Below are 23391 nucleotides of genomic sequence, written 5' to 3' on the forward strand. Positions count from 1 at the left end.
TTTCCATAATCACTTCTGTGAACAGTAATTTATTAAGGAAATAAATGTATAAAGCCTGCTGTTTAGCTTTTGACTTGGAGAAAGGAGCCATAGAATATATCAGTCAGAAATTCCCTTCAAGCATAGCTTCTAATGAAAATAAAACTAAGGAGATCTAATACAGGAGAACTGGTTATATTAGATTATATATTAATTCACTAAGCATTTGTTAAGACTGTCTATTTATACATTATCAAACTGATATACTTTGGAATTATACAAAAGATAATGACACAGTCTCTGCTTTTGCAAACCCTATATAGTTGAGGCCCTATATAATTGAGGCCCTCAAGTATGCACATCACTGAGGAAGCAAAAGTTAAGAGAGAATGGTAAAGAGTCATGTAGAATAGTAGGAACTTGTATCAAAAGGGGTAAAAAGAACTACCCAGTAAATCAGATTTGATGTGCTAGGATTTTTTTCAACTCTTAGGCAAGGAAGCTAGAGGACAATTTTTCTTGCTAGAACAAGATGTTTCTCTTTTATGGTTAGTATTTGCTTTTTGTTTCACTGTATTTTATGCTGTTGAACCTGGCTCTTAGGTCAGGAGCATGCTTGATTTTTTTCTTATCTATTATTTAACTTAAATGTCTTCTCCATGTTCTTGATGAGCTTGGTGAATTCACTGTTTCCTTCTTTAACCCTCTTTGGGCTTCAGTTTCAACCAACACAGTAAGAGGATCGGTATAAATGATTTCTAAGGTCCATTCTGTGCAAAGCAGATATCATTTCTCTCTAGAATCCATATGCAAATATTTCTTCCTAGCCTTATTGATTAGGAAAATAAAGGAATTCCTTCTGGTTTTAAGATTTTATGTTGATTGTTGTTTTTCCCCATTGGTGCAGTCCAGGTCATGACTCATTCCACTGGAGTTTTCTGTGATGATTTAGGCTTTTGCTTTATTGAATTTATTTATGAGACTCTTTTGTGGTAAATATAAAAGTTCTGAACTTTTCAGTCCTTCATGGTAATATCCTTTTTAAAAAAGGACGGAAAGGAGCAAAAGCACGCTTTGTTTTCTCCATTGCTTCATTATTAACAGGCTCTAAGAAAACTTAAGGGGCAGGTTTCAGAAAAAAAGGAAATGAATTTTGAAGTAAAGGTGAAGTCTTACTTAACTGACGGAGACAGAGTTCTTTTTCTTTTTCTTCTTCTTTTTTTAATTGGAGATGACTTCAAAGGATTTAAGAATTAATATTAAAAGAGGATTTTCCTGGAAAAGACTTAGAATAGCTTTTCTGCTCTTTTTAGCTCTAGGAATTTTAAACCAAGATGATTGAAATTTAGGAAAAGACAATAAATGGTCTATATTTAGGACATAAAAGATTGTATACTTTCTAAAGTGTGAATACATTTTTTGTCATGCAGTTGAACAAGGTGTGAATGAAAATTAGTATGTAGAATACATGCCTTTCCCGAATATTTGTAGATTTTGAGTACAATTGGAGTAATATTGAAAATATTTTTCTATTGTGCATTTTGTTGACTGGTCTTATTGATATTTCTCAGTTTTCCTCTAGGAAATATTTTAAAATGAGTATTGTGTCACTGTTAGTGAGACATGGCCCAAGCAGTGATGGTAGTCAGTGGCAATTCACCTCAGTAGTGAAATGTGATCTAAGAAAAGCTTAGGAAACCTTGTTGGAGGGTTAATAAGTTGCCAGTGAAAGTCTCGACAAAACCAAAAATGTACAGATGAAGCCAAGTTCAAAGGTATTTATAGTTAGCCATCAGGTTTCAGAGTGTGGATTCTTGATGTTTTTTCTAGTGCTTTCCTTTTACCCTTATCTGCCCCCCCCCCCACGAACTGTGACTTACTCTTAGGTTACTTAAGGACAGGTAGCTAACCCTATTCTAAATGTGGTTGGTGGACCAGCAGCATCAGCATTACCTGTTAGTTTGTTGGAAATGCAGATTCATAGCCTCTCTCTGACTGATCAAATCAGAATCTCCATTTTAACAAGGTCGTCTGGTGATCTGCCAGCACATTAAAGTTTGACAAGTACCGCACTCACAGATTGGTAAGAGTGGAGGTAGATCTCAGTGAGAACAGTGTTTTCTCCTGTTTTCAGGAGAAGAAGAGTTGCAACTTTAAAGAAATAAACTTTAAAGAAATCAACAAAAATAAAGGTAAGCATCACTCAGCCATTTAGAGAATGTAGAGCAGAAATCGTAAACAGATTTTATTGGTGTGTTTACTCTAATCCTCTGGTAATGGCTGCCAAGAACACTGTATTATGAGACAGAGTGTGAGATTAACAGAGATAGCTGCCAAGGGCTTCAGCAGTGGAGTGATATGTATTTGCCATCTTTGGTTTTGAAGATTGTTGGATCATCATACATTCTTTTAAGACCCATCATGTACCCCCCCCCCACCTCCTGTGTTTTGTTTTGGTATAGATGAATGCAATTGTCCCTTGCTTCTCTAGGCATCTTCCGTTACAGTAGTTACATATATAAGTGGAAATTTCACTTTTTTCATTAAGGAAATCAGCCATATTTCCTAGAAATATAGTATATTCTCCCATTCCCATTCCCTTAGCATTGGCTGGAGTTTCCCCAAACATTGTTATATTATTTTATAAGTAAGATTTAATCCCCTCTTATCTATTATCTAGTTTTGTCATCTTAGATTGCTTAACCTTGCCACTTCTCAGTTTTCTCATCTGAAAAAAAAAGAGAGAATGTTGGACTTGATCTCTGTCTCTTTCTGTTCTTACAATTCTGTGGATTTATGTTTCCTTTTGCCATCTGAAAAAAGGAATAGATCTATAGGGATTCTACCCAATTTAAACGCTGCATATAAGGAATACAGGATTTTTTATTGATGATTTTATTTCATGATCTTTCTTTGTTCATTTCTCTGATCTTAAACTTTTATAGACAGTGAAAGTGGAAAGAGAACTTTAATGGTCACTTTGCCTTTGGTCTTTCCCCATTACAATTTCACCATTCCCATCTTTGCAGAAGTAACCTTACTAAATCACTGTTTTCATTGGGTTGTTTCTCATACAAAAACTTGTTTTCTAGACTGTGGAGAATATGGTCCAGACCTGGCATTCAAGGCCTGTGAAAAGTGACTGGCCCTTAATGCATAATTTTATTTTCCTTTGTTCTACAATGTGAACAATTTTTTCCCCACCAGGCCAGTTCCCTTCCAATCCTATATATAATAATATCCTTTTCCTTATCCTAATTCCAACCTAGCATTTAAAATCATCTTTAGTTCTACTTCTTTCTGAGACTACAGTTTTTCATATACAAACTAGTGACTTAATCTATTGTCTTGTATTTTTAAACACTTTTGTTGTTATTTAAATTTTCATGTATTTGGCTTATCCCCTCAAGTAAATTACAAACCCCTTGAAGCTAAGGGATCATGACTTTTGATGGTTTCTGTTCTTTTCAGTTATAATGCATATAATGGGCACATAGTCGTCATTCACTGAAAGGTACAGTGAGATTTTATAGTTTGCTATCTTTGTTGTTGAGATTCCTACAGTGAACCAAAACCTTTCTTTGGAAACTAAAAGATCCAATGCTTTCAGTTAGTAAGAAGGTATAATGTAGAAATAGGAGATAGGGGACACCGGGGTGGCTCAGTCAGTTAAGTGTCTGACTCTTGATCCCAGGTCTGGTCTTGATCTCAGGGTTGTCAGTCAAGCCCTGTTTTGGGCCCTATGCTGGGTTGCTCAGTCAGTTAAGCATCCGACTTTTGATCTCAGCTCAGCTCTTGATCTTGGGGTCGTGAGATCAAGCCCTGCATTGGGCTCCACGCTGGGTGGCTCAGTCAGTTAAGTGTCGACTCTTGATCTCAGCTCAGGTGATGATCTCAGGGTCATGAGTTCAAGCCCTGCATTGGGCTCCATGCTGGGCATGGAGCCTACTTAAAAAAAATAAAATAAAAAAAAAATAAATAGAAGATAGGCATGTTCGACTCATTTGGCCATATTTTTAAAGAGAAATGTAATGGATAAATTAATTGCTCTTGTCTCCATATAACTTTTCATTGATATTCCTCTTACAAAATTACAAGCAACTCTTACTCTTCCTTGATAATAGAGTAGGGGGAGATGAATTTTTAATGATTAGAATGTGTTGTGGAGTAGAATGACTGCAAGCAATATAGTAAGAAGTTGGAGCACACTGAAGTTAGTCCTTGCTTGCTAAACCTAAAAACAAACAAAAATCTAAAAGCAATTAGAGTTGCTGCTGTTAGAAAATTTCGCAAATGATAGTTTTCCGAGTTATAAATGACACCTCATTTATCTGTGTTATCTCCTCTCATTTTCCTCCCCTCTTCCTCCTTCCTCTCTTTTCCTCTCTCTTTCCAACTGACGCGCCTAGGCACTGTATGAAGTTGAATGAGGTGTATTTCCTGTTCCCAGGGAGCTCTGTGTCTCGTGATACTGGTCTGCACAAGGACTGGAAGTATCAGAAGTGGTATCTCAGTAACTGTTAATCATGACACCTCATTAGCCAGGATACTTGTCTTCCATATTTTCCACAGGGAAAACAGTGTTTCCTGTATATTCTGATACATTTCTGACAACAAACAAGCGTGCTTTGAGGATACATTAAAGGCTTTGTGTCTCCAGTTGTCCTCTGCAACATTACCATTTTACTAAACAGATTAGTATGACATTGCCTTCCTGTTGTAAATGCTAAATGGAGGTGTCTTTGGAGTTTATTTAGACTAAAGTCGTACTTCACTGACAGGGAAACACTAAGACCAATGGCTGGAAAGTTTGGATTATTCTTTTATTGTGCCTTACTCTGAAATATCCTTTCCTGTTTTCACTGATCTTTATCGTAGTTAGCAGACCAAGTTTTCCACAATACACATGTTCGTATATTTAAAAAAAAAAAAGTTGTCTTCTCCTGTAAATCCTCTCTAGTCTTAAACAACTTGATGTAACAATTACTGGTTATATGATGGAGTTTCTGGATTTATTTTTTTTTTTAAGATTTTATTTATTTATTTGTCAGAGAGAGTGAGCACAGGTAGACCGAGTGGCAAGCGGAAGGGGAGGGAGAAACAGGCTCCCCGCTGAGCAGGGAGCCCAATGTGGGACTCAATCCCAGGACACTGGAATCATGACCTAAGCCAAAGGCAGCCGCTCAACCAACTGAGCCATCCAGGCGTCCCGAGTTTCTGCATTTCTCACAGTTATTGACAATTCTTCTGGTTAAACTTGAATCTGCCAGTTCTCTTAAAATGCATGGTATATATTTATAAAGTAACATTAAAGGACTATAGTTTCATGATGGGAGAGAATGACTTATGTTGCCTCTCTCCCCAGGTTTATCAATTATTACATTGTTTTTTAGTACTCCCCTTCTAAATTACTCTTGAGCCATCTGGGGTAAATATAAGGCTGTGATTGATGGTTGTTGGCTCAGTTTCCCATTTGTTACAATGTTTCATTATAGCTGTACAGTTTTGAATTGTATTATTGCTCTAGAAACTATACCAGCTCATTATTTTTTTTTTTAATTATTTTTTCAATGTTGTTATGATTTATTTACTTGCAACTTTTTTCTTGCTTTTTCTTTTTGATTTTCTTTCTTTTTGATTTTATTATTTTTTTATTTTACATTACAGACAAACAGAAACTTCCTCCTTTCATCTTTCCATTCTCTGATTTATGATAAATTTAGTTTCCTTTGGCCTGGCATTTGCTTCAGCAGGCAGTCTTCCTTCAAGTACCTCCCTGATTGATGTATAATCTTTGATATCTTCCATTAGCCTCCAGGATCACTAAGTTCAAGGCCCCCTTGGAACCTAAGGAGCCCTGCCGAGGAGCTGAAGGCCTTCAGAGTCCTTGGGGTGATTGACAAGGTAATTCTTCAGTGTCTCTTCAAGAGTTCCGTCATAAATCAACTGCATGCTGACATTATGTCTTTGAAGCTTTGGATCTTAAGGATATGAAACAAAAGGAGAAAATGACTCAAATGCATCTGCACTTTAAAATAACAAAAGCTGAAGAGAAAAAGCTTTTATCTAAGCAATTCATGTAAGGTCATGCAAAATATATTTGAGCTAAAGAAGAAGGTGCATATTTGTTGGCATTCAAGTTGAGTAAGGGTTTGGTTTTATAAACTTGTTAGATACACTTTTGTTAGTTACAAAGACTTGTTAGTCAGTAATTTTCAATATTAACTGGAGTAGTCAGTCTAATGATCAAAAAGAAAATTGACACTCTCCTAAGAACTACCATTTACTGAATACCTACTGTGTGTCACACTGTCTATTAGGCATTTCATGTAAAACAACTTACTTAGTCCTTCACACAACCCTGCTTTTTCCATCATGGTAGGAAAGTGATAGATAGAACAGGGTGATAAGTAACTTGCCCAGAAGTCACATAACTAATTTAGGGTAGTACTGGAATTCAAGGCTAGATCTTTGTGACTTCGAAAAGCATTTTTTTCCCCCAGCACACAAACCCCCCTCTTTATACACTTACACTTTTGTATCTGGAATAAAAATAAAGAGGTAACAGGGGTGCTTGGGTGGCTCAGTGGATTAAAGCCTCTGCCTTCTGCTCAGGTCATGATCCCAGGGTCCTGGGATCCAGCCCTGCATGGGCTCTCTGCTCAGCAGGGAGCCTGTTTCACCCCTCCCCCTCTGCCTACTTGTGATCTCTGTCTGTCAAATAAATAAATAAAATCTTTTTTAAAAAATTAAAAAAATAAAGAGATAACAGATATTTGCTATTGAGTTTCCTCAAATTTGGTGACATCTCAGATACATCAAAAATTCACAGTGCTGGTTGAGAGCTTACAAGTGTAATTTTAAAAACTGTACACAGTAAATCATGTTTTAAATGTATTTATCAACCACCACCTCACCTTTTGGAATAAAAGAAAATGCTTTATTTGTTATTAAAGTATAAATTTAGCCCTTTTAAAAAATATTAACCACCTTTTATGAAGCACCTTAGTGTTCATTTGTAACTTACTGTTCATTGAGCAGTTCTTATGTTCTAAAGTATGCATGTGATTTGTTGCTAAAACTGAACAATAAGCAGTATATCTCAGGTAAGTTAGGAACTAATGGTTTGCAGAATTCTGAAGGGAGTGTCAGGTTGGATATTACATGAAGCTCTCAGTGTCTTATTAAATCTTATAAGCATAATTTTTCTCAAATAAATTCATATAACTGAATTTTGACTTAAAGAATGCTAAGCAGTAGTACTTTTCAACCTGAAATATTTCTTTAACCATGTTTTCCCTAGCTTTTTCAGTTTGGAGAACATTCTATTTGAGAGTGCAGAGAAGAAGCCAAGTTGGAACTGAATAGTTCCTAGTTTCTTGGATTTCTGTGCAAGCAAATACACTTTTTTGATGTACAATGTCTGTTCTCTCTCTTTGATGTATTTATTTTGATAAAGTAAGACCTTTCATTTCTGTGCTCTAATCATGAGTAAGTCACCTTGAAGTCCTGGTAATATCTGGTAATATCTATGTGTCTCACATGTTTATACAAACGAGAGCTTTCAGCAGTGGAGGAATTCTTAAATTCTGTGCTGAGGCACAACTTGCCGCTGTCTTTATTCTGTTAACCTGGGAAGTGTGTTTGGTGTTGAGAAGGTGACATTTAACTTTCTAAGTAGAGATAAGGAAATACGTATTTGGGAATTAATAAGCTTTGCAAAGAATCTTTAAAAATTTGCAACAGAGTCACTCTTTGTATAAACATTATTAGATTTTTAAAAATTTGAATTATTTTAAAATAAATTCTTTTCAGTTTGGGTTTTAGAAACTAGAAGATTGGAAGAACAGTGTTGAATACATTGAAATGGCTAGCAGATACACAGGATATATGAATCTAAGTCTATAGAGATCACAGTTACTCTGATTCTGTTTCATTACAGTATTTGTTCTTTATGAGTTATTTTGAATGTTATTGTCTATAAACTTAGGAAACGTCCCTAGGAATGGGATTTTAGACTTTTAAATAGAAAGTAAATCAGATCTTCTCATCAATATTTAGACTGTAAGCTCTATGAGAACAAGATCTTGTCTTTCTTGTTCTCTGTATTCTCAATGCCTAGAATCATGCTTGACACATAATGGGTCCTTGATAAGTATTTGTTGAAGGAATAAATTGAAACATTAATAATTTTAAACATATCGTAGGTAGAGTGACACCTGCTGGTATAATGTGAGACTGCTCTCTATTAACCATTGTTCAAGACATTCAGGTATCCGCACCCAGAGAGATACTCATTCCATAGCTGTATCCTGGTCTAGTATTTAAAGAGAAATAAATGACTTTTTCTTCAACTGGTCCTCCATTAACATATATATTCAATAAGGAATTTAAGCATTAGGATTCTTGGAATATAAATAAGCGGATGTACACTTAGAAGCAAGAATGACATAGCTAGTGCAGGGACCTTCAAAATCATATACAAAAAATAGCTGAAAAAATGAGGTATGGTTTACCTGAAAACATGTGTGTGCTTCCAATTTTTGAGGGCTACCCAGGATAAGGTGATTAAATAATGTTTTGTTCAAATTATTAGGATTAAAGGGGATATTATGTCCAGATCAAGAGGTGCAAACTATGATCACCTTAGGCAAACCAGGTTGTATGGCTTTTCTGGAAAAAAGATAGTGAAGGATAAAGTTTGCTTTTTAATATCCCTATAGGATACAACCAGAAGTACATGAATATAAGTTTTCAAATTTTAGGTAATGAGTAAAGATACCTTTTGAGAATTAAGATTGACCAAAGGCAGACTGGATTCCATTGTACTTGTTTTTTGTCATTAGAGATATTCAAGGCTCAAGGGTCATTGCTGGGAATGTTGTAGAAGGAATTCAAGCACTGGATGGGTTTTTACATTAGATAACTTCTAAAGATTTCTTTTAGCCCTCAGAGTCACTTACACATAGTCTTCATATAGTAATAGCAAGGGAAAGTAGAAATTGGTAGAAAACCAATACTTTGATGAGAAGGATGGATTGCTGTTGTTTCCACAGAAGTTTGTGTACGTGTGCATGCAAACTTTTGTGTTTGTGTGCATGAGGTATCAGGGTATGTATATGATTGCATGTATGAGGATTGTTTATATACAGGTAATTTGCTGTTGAATTAGAAGTCTGGATGGGTCATTTGACTGCTAGTAGAATGCCCAAGTGCAGGGAGAGTTTCTGAGAAAGTTCATTATTGAATAACTTACCTAAAAAAAGGATAAAGGTATCTGTAGTCTGGTAAATAGTAATATGCTAATGGCAGTTTCCTGGTCTTGATATTGTGCTATAGCTACTATATATGATATCAGCATTGGGAGAAGCTGGGTGAAGGGTACATGAGACTCTACTATTTTTGCAACTTCCTGTACATTTGGAAAAGGTTAAAAAAAAAAGACTTGGAGGACACTGACTTAAACAGCAGAGTAGTAATACCAAGATATGTCTCTTCATGTCCAGTTGTTTGTAGCCAGAGTCGTCCTGCATATGGGTGTGTGTCTGGTGTTTACAAGGTCAATCAGTGAAGATAACTGGATTGCTCATATTCATTCCAGCTCCTTAAAAAACAACTTTAGTAGGATGCTTGATAAATCATTGTTATAATAGATGCCACGTACTTTGTAAAAATGATCACTATTACATTAAATGCCTTGGCATTTTGTAATCAAGATGCTTCTCAACTTCATCTCAAGTTTGGCAGGCAGAATCTTAGTTTGTTTTGTCATTGGAAAAATACAGTTTTAGTTTAAATATTTTTTGAGAAAATTTGTGTAGATTGTTCATATTGAGTAGATGTTAAGAGAACCTTAAAAAATAAGTACAGGGGTGCCTGGGTGGCTCAGTTGGTTAAGCTTCTGACTCTTAATTTCAGCTCATGTCATGATCTCAGGATTGTGAGATCAAGGCCCACATTGGGCTTCATGGGGCATGGAGCCTGCTTGGGATTCTCTTTCTCCCTCTCTCTCTGCCCTGCCTGTCCCTCAACTCACTACGTACTCTTTCTCTCTCTCTCTCAAAAAAAAAAGTACTTATTTTTTAAGTTTCCTAAATAATATTTTCTATGATGATATACAGATAAAGTGTCCTTATTGGGAGCACAGAAGCATCAGTATTTGCATATTTGCTCATTGAGAGAACATTGGGTTAAACTGGATTAAGAGGAATTTGCCCTTTCATTTAAACACTGGGACAAAAGTATTACCTGAATGATATAAAATTACAAGTGTTGCACTTTTGCTTCTGGAAAGATGGAGTTGCTTATAGAAAGAGGTCCTTTTCTATATGTTTTTCTGCTAAGTATAGCTAAAACTCTGGATGTTATAAAGAAAACAAACAATAAGAAGATTGGAAACTAGAGAGTAGAAGGAAGACTGACTAAGGACCGTGGGATCCAATGACTGTGTAGTGGTGAATTCCCTGTACTTGGTTTTCCTTACATACTCCAGGTTGGATGTTGGAGAAATGGCCACCGCACACAACGCTAACAGGAACAGACCAAAAACAAACAACAAAACCCTGCTCTTTTTAGCCAAAGGGCTATGAAATGGGAAGCTTAGTGAGACAGAAAACTTTTAGAAAATAACCACTCTACTCCAGCCAACACCACAGAAAAACTTTGGCTTATAATACATCCGAAATATCCAGGTTTCTGTAGAAAATCATTGAGAATCAGGGCACCCGGGTGGCTCAGTTAGTTAAGCATCTGCCTTTGGGTCCTGGGATCAAGCCCTCCATCAGACTTCCTTCTCAGCAGGGAGTCTGCTGCTCCCTCTCCATCTGCCTCACCCCCAGCTCATGCTCTCCCTCTTCCTCCCTCTCTCTCTCTCTCAAATAAAATCTTAAAAATTTTTGAGAAAAGACACTGAGATGACACAGATAGCCGTAATAAAAATGTTTTGGTGAGCAATTACAAAAACATACGAAACAAACAAAAAATAGGAAGTCTCAACAAAGAAATGGAAGATATAAAGAAAAGCCAAATGGAAGCTTTAGAACTAAAAATTACAATGAGAAAGAGAGGCAAAACCAAACCTCAGTGGACTCAACAACAGAATGATAGAACAGAGGAAATAGTGAGTTTGAAGATAGGGCATTAGGAATTACCTAATCTAAGGAGAAAATAAAATGGCGGGGGTAGGGGAGGGATGAACAGAGACAGGAACCTGTGAGACTAAATCGAAAGTTCTAACTTGCATTTCATTAGGATCAGAGATGAAGAGGAGAATGAGGGTGAAGCTGAAAAGTATTTGAAGAGATAATGGCCAGACATAAACCTATGGATTCAAGAAGGTGAATCCAAAAAAGGATAAATCCAAAGCAGTTCATGGCAAGGCACCTCATAGTCAAACTTCTTAAAAACTAGACAAAAAAAAAAAAAAAAAAAAAAGAAAAAGAAAGCAATGCAAGGGAAACACTTCACCTATAGAGGAAAAACAGTTTGAATGACAATGGATTTCTCATCACAAACCATTGAGTCCATAAAAAAATGGCACACCATTTTTAAAGTCCTGAAAGAAAAGAACTGTGTCAACCCAGAATTCTGTATCCTGTGAAAATACTCTTAAAAAATGAAGGGGAAATTGATCATTCTCAGATAAATGAACACTAAGAGAATTTGCCACTAGTTAATTTATCCTAAAAGAATAGCTAAAGTAAATTCTCTAAACACAATGGAAATATTAAAAGTTGGAATCTTAGAATAATAGGAAGAATGAACAGTGAAAAGGGTAAATATGAGTAAATACTTTCCTTTTCCTCTTGAGTGTTCTAAAATATGTTTTATGTAACTTTTATTGTAACTGACCTATTTCTAAGTGTATGTAGAGAAAAAATTTAAGACAATTATGTTATAAATGAGGGAGTATAAAGGGATATAAAGAGATAATTTCTCTACACTTCATTTGAAATCGTAAAATGATGACATGAGAAGACAGTGGTCTTATATAAATATAATAAGTAGAGAAAACACTGAAAATGCTATAAAAAGAGAAACACTAAAAAACACTACAGATAAACAAAATGAAATTCTAAGAAATGTTAAAGTAATGCACAGTAAGGCTGGCAAATGAAAACACACAAAAAACAGAGCAAGCAGAAAACTTAAAGGAGGTTCCAGAGCAAAGGAAATGATCAGAGCCAGAGAGGAATATCATGTGATGATAAGAGTCAGTCCACCAAGAGCACACAGCAGTCCTGGGTACGTATACACAAGACATTGGTTTGTTGAATATATAGTTGAATAAATACAAAAGAACATACTAGAATTGATTGGGGGGAAAAGTCGATGGGACACAGCCAAAGCATGCTGACAGGAATTTTTCTAGCACTAAATGCTTACATCAGAAAAGAAGAAAAGTTCCAAATCAATAAAGACTGTAACTCCCCCTCCAAGAAACTGAAAAAGAACAAAATATTCCTTCAGCAAGCAGAAGGAAATAAAAAGAGTAGTGGTCAGTGAAATTGCAAATAAAAATCATAGAGAAAAATCAGTGAAACACAAAGTTGGTTCTTTGCAAAGTAAAATTAATAAACCTTTAGCAAGACTGACAAAAAAATAAATGGGAAGACAGAAATTATTTGTCAGTAATGAAATAAAATAGTATTCCAGGTCCCACAAAGGAATTATGTACTGTGACCAAGTAGGGTTGATTCCAGGGATACAAAGTTGGTATAGTGTTTGAAAACCAGTCCGTGTGGACATTAAGGAGGCCATGTAATGTGATGAGCCCTGGGTGTTATACGCAACTGATATTAAAAAGAAACAAAGGAACAGTACAGACAACCCTGTACATGTCAATTTGATGATTTAGATGAAATGGACCAATTCGGGATGCCTGGGTTGCTCAGTCGTTAAGCCGCTGCTTTCAGCTCAGGCCATGATCCCAGGGTCCTGGGATTAAGTCCTGCATCGGGTTCCTTGCTCTGTAGGGAGCCTACTGCTCTCTCCGCTTCTGCCTGCCACTCTGCCTGCGTGTGCGTGCTCTCTCTTTCTGACAAATAAATAAAAACTTAAAAAAAAAAAATGGACCAATTTGTAAAAGAGCATAGACTATCATCCAGTATGAAGTGGATAATTTGGATAGTCCTATTACTATTAAGAGCATTGTATTTACAATTAAAATACTCCTAAAGTGAAATCATGAGGCTCAAATGGTTTTACTGGAGAATTTTACTGAATTTTTAAAGAATTAACACCAATTATGCATATTCTTTTCTAGAAAATAGAAGAAGGTGAAGTAGTTCCCAGTTCATTTTATGAGGTCAGTGTTGCCCTAATACCAAAATCACGAAGTACAAAAAAAAATTTACAGGCCATTATTTCTCATGAATGTAGGTACAGAAATCCTCAAAATATTAGCAAATAGAAATCAGCAGTATCTAAAAGGAATTATGTACTGTGACCAAGTAGGGTTGATTCCAGGGATACAAAGTTGGTATAGTGTTTGAAAACCAGTCCGTGTGGACATTAAGGAGGGCATGTAATATGATGAGCCCTGGGTGTTATACGCAACTGATGAATTATAGAATAGTACATCTGAAACTAATGATGGCTAATTGAATTCAAATAAAATCAATCAGTGTAATCCAACTACAGTAATAGGATAAAGAAGAAAAATCACGTGATCATAGAATTGATGCAGAAAACATTTAAAAAACTCAACACCAGTTCATGGGGGATTAAAAAAAAACTCTAAAAACTAGGAATAGAGGGGAACTTCTTCAACTTGGTAAAGATTAGTTGCAGAAAACTTAGAGCTAATGGCATGCTTCATGGTGAACGACTAAATGCTTTACTCCTTAAGATCAGGAACAAGGCAGATTCTTAGCACTTCTATTAAACATAGTATTAGAAGTTCTAGAAAGTGCTATTCAAGAAGACAAGGAAATAAGAGGCATATAGATTGGAAAGGAAGAAATAGAATTGTCTGTATTTGAAGATGACATAATGGTTTACACATAAAAAATCATTGGAATCTACCAAAAAAATCAGAACTAAGAAGTGAATTCAGCAAGGTTGCAAAACATAAAATCAGCATACAAAAATGTTATATTTCTGCATACTAACAGTGGACACATAGAAACTGGAATTAAAAATACGGTACTCTTTATAGTCATAAGTGATACACAGTTTTAACAGAATTCCTATCAGATTTTCAAGAAGGTATTTTTGTATGTGTATTGATGTGGGCGAGATTATTAAAACATTTATATGGGAAGGTATAGGAACTATAATTGCTAAAACAATTTTGTAAAAAGAATAAAGTGGGTATAATAACTTGACTTGATTTCGGGAGGTGCATAGCTACAACAGTCAAGACTGTGGTATTGGTGTACAGAGGCACACATAAATCAGTGGGACAGAATAGAGAATGTATGGCCAGCCGACTTTTGACAAAGGTGCAAAAGCAGTTCAATGTAGGAAGGATAGTTTTTTTTTAACATAGAGTACTGAAGCAATTGGATATCCATTGCCAAACAACAACAACAACAACCCTCCCCCCCCAAACCAAACCTTTGGCCAGTATCTCACATCTATAAAAAAATTAGCTCAAAATGGAGCACACATTTAAATGCAAAACATAAAACTTTTAGAAGTAAACATAGGAAAATCTTTAGGACCCAAGTGTTGGTTTATAAGAGGTTTTAGACATGTTGCTGAAAGCATGATCCATAAAAGGAAAATGACATATTAGACTATCAAGATTAAAAACTTTGGGTCTGCAAGAAGTTTATTAAGAGGCTGAAAAGATAAGCTACAGACTGGGAAAAATTATTTGCAAATTGCATATATTACAAAAAACTCATTTAGAATTTATATAGAATCTTGAAACTCAATATTAAAAACCCAAACAATCCAACTAGAAAATTACCAAAAGATATGAAAAACCATTTCACCAATTGAAATTATGGTAAATTAGCACATGAAAAGATGTTCAACATCAATAGTCATTAGAGAAATGCAAAATAAGATCACAGATATCACTATAAACCTATTAGAAACCTTTCTTTGTAATAGCCCTAGTGTGGAAACAACCAAGGTATTTTACAGTAAGTGAACAGTTAAACTGTGGTGCATTAATACCATGTAATAATATATACCTCTGCTGGGGTGAATGCCTGAAGTTCATTATCCTGAGTACAAAAAAACCACTCTCAAAAATAATTATACCTTTATGATTCCGTATATATACATTTTCAAAGTGATGAATCTATCTAATATTTCTCTTCTTTCGTTTTCCATAGTTCATTCTTTTTTTAAAGGTTTTATTTATTTATTTGACACAGAGAGTGAGAGCACAAGCAGGGGCCCAGCAGGCAGAGGGAAAGGGAGAAGCAGGCTTCCCACTGAGCGGAGAGCCTGATTCAGGACTCGATCCCAGGACCCTGGGGTCATGACCTGAGCCAAAGGCAGACACTTAACTGACTGAGCCACCCAGGTGGCGCTCCCATAGTTCATTCTATTTAAGAATTGAGGTAGTATAGGACAAAGACATATAAAAGAAATTACTAATAAGGCACATATGGGTTAATAATTATTGCTACAATTTATTGCTTATATATTACAGTGAAAGTGAGCTGATTTAATATGGTTCCCTATGTTTTGAAAAATTATATTCTGTTGTAATCTTTAAGAAATCATCCCTGTGAATATTACTTTATAATAAATGTATGTTATTTTGTCATATATGTAAGAAAACAATATATCCTACTATATTAGTATTTAGTTTAAATATGTAAATATATTGTCAGAATAGTAGTTTATGTAAAAATTCTCAAGTTAGAACCTGCGAATACGATATAACTGTTGTGTGAATACATTATAGTATATTCAGCTGTACTATAGATGTAGATATATTTAAATGAAGTTGTCTGTTACTGTGGTTTTGTGTATAACATGCTACTAATAATTCTGGTGCTGAAAACCTAGGTTTACAAATACTTAAAAATACATTTAAGAATTGGGGCATCTGAGTGGCTCAGTTGGTTAAGCATCCAACTCTTGATCTTAGCTCAGGTCTTGATCTCAGAGTTATGAATTCAAGCCCTGCATTGGGCTCCGCACTGGGCATGGAGCCTACTTAGAAAAAAAATACATTTAAATACCAGTGTAAATTCCTTCTGGTTTCTGGTCTGGCATGGAAAGAACTTGGAAGGCTCTACTCCATCCTAACAAGAAGTAAAAAGCTGAACAAACTGGAAAATCGACAACTCTTCTGAGATACATAAGAGAGGTGAAGTCATAGGGCAAATGGCTGCCCCTAAATTAGAGAGGCAGACATACAGATACAGAGAATCACTGCTTACTAGAGCAGAAACCTACATGGGAACTGGTGCCAAACTGTTATTGACAAATTGCTGGAGGCTTAATGGGACAAGTCTGAGAGTTAAAAACTGCAGGGGTTGCTTCCATACTTCTGTGAGTTTTACCTTTTGGGGCTCTACCAGGTTCTCACAGTGAGTATTGGAGAAAAATCCCCTCAAGCTTTCATTGAGAGAAGGGGAAAGTAGCCACAACCATTTTGAAATATACCAGGGCATTCTATTCATAACAAGATTTGTCTTCAAGAGAAATGATTTTACCAGAACCTTACCAGTGAGGCTTTATGAGAGCCTAACTGGCTTTGGGGAAGGGAAATACCCAGTTCTGGGCAGCTTTAGTCTTGGGTGTAGGGGAAGGAGAGTGCCCAACTTTAATCCCCGTCTTACCTTCTGGTGGGAGGAAAGAGAAATACCCAACTCCAGTCCCCTACAGCCATTTAGTTCTACCTATAGCTGGGGAAAATCTGATAGGAATTTGTGAATTTCACAGCACAGGGCCACAGGCTTACTAAACGACTGAGACTTAATCATAGGGCTGTAGAAGTCTTTCCTTCCTCCAACATCTATCTTACCACATTACTAAAGGCCTATTTATTGGAGTTCCTTTTACCTAGTACATCACATTCAACTTCCAACGAAAAATTACAATGTATGCTAAGTGGCAAAACGAGCAAACAAGCAAACCCTCCCCCCACAAATAAACAATAAAAACAAACCCACAATGGTTTGAAGTGACAGCAAGAATCAGAACCAGACTCAGATATGGAGGGATATTGGAATTTATCAGACCAGCAATGATTAATATGCTATGTGCTGTGACAGAAAAAGTAGACAACATACAAGAACAGATGGATAGTATAAGCATAGAGATGGAATTTCTAGAAAGAATTTTAAAAAATGCCAGAGATAAAAAAATACTATAACAGAGATGAAAAATGCTTTTGATTGGCTCATTGATAGACTGGACAGAGCTGAAGAAAGAATCTCTCGGCTTGAGGATATTTTAGTTGAAACTTCCAAAACTAAAAAGCAAAGAGAATAAAGACTAAAAAAAATGGAACATCCAAGAACAGCAGGATAACTGCAAAGGGCATAATATACATGTATGGGAATACCAGAAGATGAAGAAAGAGAAAGGAACAGCCTTTTAAAAATAATAATGACAATGTGTTCAATTATGTATGCTTATGTATGTGTATGTATATACTTATGTATACTTATGTGTAAGTGAAATGAATAAGAGCAACGATACAAGAGATAGGAGAGATGAATTCGGGGTATTTTGCTATTATAAAGTACTTGCACTACCTGAGAGGCAGTATAGTGTTATTTGAAAGTGGACTTGGATAAGTTATAAGTGTGTATTGCAAAACTCTAGGGCAACCAATAAGAAAAGTGAGGAAAAAAAAGTATAATTGATATGCTGAAAAAGGAAAGAAAACGGAATCATATAAAATGCTCAGTTAAAGCCACAAATGGCAGAAAATGAATGGGAGGGGTGCCTGGGTGGCTCAGTGGGTTAAGGCCTCTGCCTTCAGCTCCGGTCATGATCCCAGGGTCCTGGGATCGAGCCCTACATCGGGATCTCTGCTCAGTGGGGAGCCTGCTTCCTCCTCTCTCTCTGCCTGCCTCTCTGCCTACTTGTGATCTCTGTCAAATAAATAAATAAAATCTTTAATTAAAAAAAAGAAAATGAATGGGAGAAAAAAATAGGAACAAGAACCAGGGCAATGATTATCAGGAAAAAATGTGTTAGGTATCCAACTTTATCAATAATTGTAAACATGAGTGCTCCAAATGCACCAATTAAGAGACAGAAATTGCCAGAATTGATTAAAAAAAATAAAAAGAACCAACTCACCCAAGAAGAAACTTACAATCTGAATAGGCCTATATCTATTAAAGAAATTAAATCAGTAATTAAGATTCTTCCAAAACAGAAAACATCAGCCTGGATGAGTTCACCGGTGAACTCTACTAGACTTTTAAGGAAGAAATTATACCAATTTTCCAAAATCTCTTTCAGAATATAGAAGCAGAGGGAATACTTCCTAACTCAATTTTATGTGGCTAGCATTATCCTAACACTAAAATAAAAGCTATTATAAGAAATAAAGTTTATAGATCAACATCTCTCATGAACATAGGTGCAAAAACTCTAATCAGATTATTAGCAAATTGAATCCAATATAGAAAAAGCTATACACAATGAATTAAGTGGGATTTATCCCAAGTATGCAAGGCTGGTTTAACATTTAGAAGTCAATTAATGTAATTCAGCATACCAACAGAGTAAAAACAAAACAAAAAATCTCACATTGTGATTAATCAGTTCTGAAGAAGCATTTGAAGTAGTCCAGCACTCATTCATGACAAAAACTCTCAGCAAATTAGGAATAGAAACTTCCTCATCTTAATAAAGAACATTTACAAAAAAACCTATAGCTAACATTCTTTACAGTGAAAAACTTTACGCTTTTCCACTAAGATCAGGAACAAAGCAAGAATCTTCCCTCTCAGCGTTCCTTTTCTCAGCCCTTCTCTATCCTAGGCATCCTCACTGATAAATAAGACAATAAAAAGAAAGAAAGATACTCAGATTGGAAAGGAAGAAAGAAAATTTGTAGATGACATAGTCGTCTATGTAAAGATCTACAAAAAATCTTCTGGTACTAAGTGATTATGGCAAGGTTGCTGCGTGCAAGGTTAATATACAAAAGTCAGTCATTTTCTTATGTGCCAAAAATGAGTAAGGGGAATTTGAAATTAAATATACATACACAAAAACACAGTATCATTTATAGTAGCTCCCTCAAAAAATGAAATACTGGGGTGTATGGCTGGCTCAGTGGGTAGAGCATGCAATTCTTGATCTCAGAGTCTTGACTTGAAGCCCCATGTTGGGCATGGAGACTACTTTTTTTTTAAATTTAAAGATTTTATTTATTTATTTGACAGAGATCACAAGTAGACAGAGAGGCAGGCAGAGAGAGAGAGAGAGGGAAGCAGGCTCCCTGCTGAGCAGAGAGCCTGATGCAGGACTCGATCCCAGGACACTGAGATCCTGACCTGAGCCAAAGGCAGGGGCTTAACCCACTGAGCCACCCAGGCGCCCCCTGGAGACTACTTTAAAAAAAAAAACTTAGTTATGAACCTGACAAACTGTGTATACCATCTATACGAAGAAAACTACAAAACTCTAAGGAAACAAATCAAAGAAGAACTAAATAAATGGAGAGTTATTCCATGTTCATGGATAGGAAGACTACTCATGTCAAGATGTCAGCTCTTCCAATTTGATTTATGTATTGAGTTCAATCCCAATCAAAATCACTGCAGATAATTTTTTGGATATTGAGAAAATGATTGTAAAGTTTTTATTGAGTGACAAAAGTCCAACATAGTTTTGAAGAAAATCCAATACAGTATTTAAGGAAAAGAACAAACTCAAAGGACTAACTCTACCCAACTTCAAGACTTTCTGTAAAGCTACAGTAACTAAGACAATTATAAAGAATAGACAGATTCATGGAACAGAATAGAGTACTCAGAAATAGATACATGAATAGAGTCTAGGGATCTTTGACAAAGCAATAAAATCAATAACATGGAGAAAAGATAATCTCTCAAACAAATGGTGCTGGAACTCTACACTCAGTGGACATCCACATGAAAAAAAATGGACTTAGACACAGACCATAAATCATTCAACAAAACGAACTCAAAAGTAGATCATAGACCTAAATGAAAACACAAAACCATAAAACTCATAGAAGATAAAACAGGAAAAAATCTAGATGACCTTGTGTATGGCAGTGACTTTTCAGATCACCAAAGGCATAATCCATGAAAGAAATAATTGGTAAGCTGTACTTCCATTAAAATTAAAAAATGTATGTTCTACAGAAGACTGTCAAGAGAATAAGACAAGGTACAGATTGGGAAAGAATATCTCTAAAAGACATGTTTATATAAGGATTATCCAAAATATGTTAAAAAAAAAAACCTCTTAAAACCTAACTATAAGAAAATGAACAACTTGGGCACCTGGGTGGCTCAGTGGGTTAAGCCACTGCCTTCTGCTCAGGTCATGATCTCAGGGTCCTGGGACCGAGTCCCGCATTGGGCTCTCTGCTCAGCAGGGAGCCTGCTTCCTCCTCTCTCTCTCTGCCTGCCTCTCTTCCTACTTGTAATCTCTCTCTGTCAAATAAATAAATAAAATCTTTAAAAAAAAAAAATGAACAACTTGATTTAAAAAAAAAAAGGGCAAAAGTTCTGAATAGGTGTTCCCCAAAGAAAATACATAGATGACAAAGAGACATTTGAAAAGATACCCCACATCATTTGTCATCAGATATATTCAAACTTAAACACAATGAGATACCACTATATACTTATTAGAATGGCCATAATTGGAACCTTGACAGCACCAAATGCTGACAAGGATGTGGAATAACAGGAATTCTTTAATTGCTGGTGGGATTGTAAAATGGTATAGCTATTTTGGGAGACAGTTTGGTGGTTTCTTACAAAACTAAACATAGCTTCAGCATATGATCCAGCAAATCCCTTCTTGGCATTTGCCTTAAATGAGTTCAGAGTTTTATGTCCACACCAAAGCCTGCACATGGATGCTTATAGTAGCTTTATTTGTAATTGCCAAAAATTGGAAACAACTGAGATGCTCTTTTGTAGGTGAATGGGTTATATATACTGGGTTATATCTAGATGATGGAATATTATCCAGTGTTACAGGAAATGAGCTATCAAGTCATGAAAAGACATGGAGGAACCTTAAATGCATATAAGTGTAAGATGATGATTGGAAAAGGTTGCATGTATTAGTTTAACTATATGACATTCTGGAAAAGGTGAAATAATGGAGACTGTAAAGAAATCAGTGGTTTCAGGACATCTGGGTGGCTCAGTGGGTTAAGGCCTCTGCCTTTGGCTCAGGTCATGATCCCAGGGACCTGGGATAGAGCCCCGCATGGGGCTTTCTGCTCAGCAGGGAGCCTGCTTCCCCACCCCTCTCTGCCTGCCTCTCTGCCTACTTGTGATCTGTGTCTGCCAAGTAAATAAATTAAATCTTAAAAAAAAAAAAAAAGAAAGAAATCAGTGGTTACAAGCAATTGGGAGGAGAGAGATGAATAGTGGAGACAGGATTTGGGGGGCAATGATGATGTTATAATGGAGGATGCATGTCAGACATTGTTAAAAACCGTAGAACGTACAACGATGCGAGTGAACCCTAATGTAAACTGTGGGATTTGAGTGATGATAATGCATCACTGTAGGTTCATCACTTTCAACAAATATACCAGTCTTGTGCAAGATGTTCATACTAGTGGAGGCTGTGGTTGTTTGGGGTGGATATATATGGACACTACACTTTCTGCTCAGTTTTGTTGTGAACCTAAAACTGTTCTAAAATATGAAGTCTAGGGGCTCCTGGGTGGCTCAGTGGGTTAAGGCCTCTGCTTTCATCTCAGGTCATGATCCCAGAGTCCTGGGATTGAGCCCCACGTCGGGCTCTCTGCTCCACGGAGAGCCTGCTTCCTCCTCTCTCTCCCTGCCTGCCTCTCTTGCCTACTTGTAATCTCTGTCTGTCAAATAAATAAATTAAATCTTAAAAAAAAAATAAAATATGAAGTCTACTAAAAAAAAAGTCAATACAGTAATTTCCATGTTTGGTGAAAGCTTATGGGACCTTCAACAATGGCTTCACCTAAAATTATCATGTAATAGTTGATGTTAAAATTGTAAAAGATACAGGAAAAAATTGTGATTGTGAGCACACTGGTTCTGACAGCCAGTTAACCATTACAAATGTGCTTCAGATCACTATAGCTTTTTATACTTTTTGTTTTCCAGAGACCAAACTCTTAGGATTATATAGTACCTCCATACCACACACTATTCTGACCTCTCCACGAAAACTATTTAATGCTCTCAAACTTCTTACAGGTAAGGAACCTGAACTCAGAGAGGTTAAGTATCTTGTCTAGGGACACTAAGCAGAGCTAGGGTTTGGCCCCAAGATCATCTCTTTAAAAAACCAGAGATCTCTAATTATTCAGAACTGCATTTTATGTGATGATTATAACATTTATGTCCCTTATCAGCTTCTTATATTTTAGTACATTATTCTTTTGGTTTTACGTTTTAAAAAAATCAGGGTATCCTTATTAATGGAAGTGAACAATAACATTTTTAAAAACTATGGTAGGGTTTTGCTGTAACTAATTGAATGTCTGAGTCAGGGTCTAATTTGAGCCTTACTAACCACCATGCATGGTTTATTTTATAAACACTTTGATGCTTTCAAACTATATTAGCTTAAAGGTAAAAATATTGAAATAATTATTATATTTATTGATTGAAACATTAGATATTGAAATATACACCATTACCACCTTGAAGTGTGAATCTCAGAAATTCTGTGTGATCCAGTTGGGAAATGTTGTTCTAAGTTATTCTCTTTAATGGTTTCATACTATTCTACCATATACTGTAATTTATTTAATCAGTTCCCTATTGTTTGGCTCTTCTTGTTTTCCCATTTTTCTCTGCCTGTGATGAATATTCTTAGAGGTAAATTATCTCCTACTATGATTTGCTTAATATACTTTTTCAGAGTTGGAGATCATGAGTCAAAGAGTATCCACGTGTGTATTAACATCCAGAAATATTGTACTCTTATACTTCTACTAGTAGTATATAAGAAGACTTATTTCCTAACATCCTTACCAACAAATGGCATTTGCTGGATGAAAATTTGGATTTCATTATCATTTTAATATGCAATTTTAATTGCTAATGAGGATGAATATTTAAAAACATTTATTGGTTGTTTGTGTTTCTCCTTTTATGAAATGACTGTTTCATTTCCTTTTTCCATATTTTTTTTATTAGAGGATTATGTTTTCTTAGTGATTTTTAAGACTTCTTTATTTAAAGGTTTGTAAACCTTTGTTTTGAATATTCAGGAGTTTTTTTTTTCATGTTTTTTCAACACAAAAATATTCTCATTATGTATATTGTT

At 35.7% G+C, this 23391-nt stretch overlaps 1 protein-coding gene across 11 annotated transcripts in view; it reads left to right on the forward strand.

The window, feature by feature from the left end:
• Positions 1-23391, forward strand: part of RPS6KC1 (ribosomal protein S6 kinase C1) — a 173514-nt gene that overhangs the window by 86377 nt on the left and 63746 nt on the right. For 9 of the 11 annotated variants that reach the window (XR_006608017.1, XR_006608018.1, XR_006608016.1 and 6 more), the window contains one exon: positions 5791-5883. The exons of the other annotated variants lie outside the window; for them this stretch is intronic. Coding sequence is in view for 6 of the 9 variants with exons in the window: in XM_013049201.2 (XP_012904655.1) it covers positions 5791-5883 (93 nt within the window). In the remaining 3 variants the exon portion in view is untranslated. The remainder of the gene's footprint in view (positions 1-5790; positions 5884-23391) is intronic. 11 annotated transcript variants of the gene reach the window in all.

The sequence above is a fragment of the Mustela putorius genome, unplaced genomic scaffold, assembly GCF_011764305.1.
Source record: "Mustela putorius furo isolate JIRA1106 unplaced genomic scaffold, ASM1176430v1.1 tig00000785_pilon_pilon_pilon, whole genome shotgun sequence".
Taxonomy (NCBI): domain Eukaryota; kingdom Metazoa; phylum Chordata; class Mammalia; order Carnivora; family Mustelidae; genus Mustela; species Mustela putorius.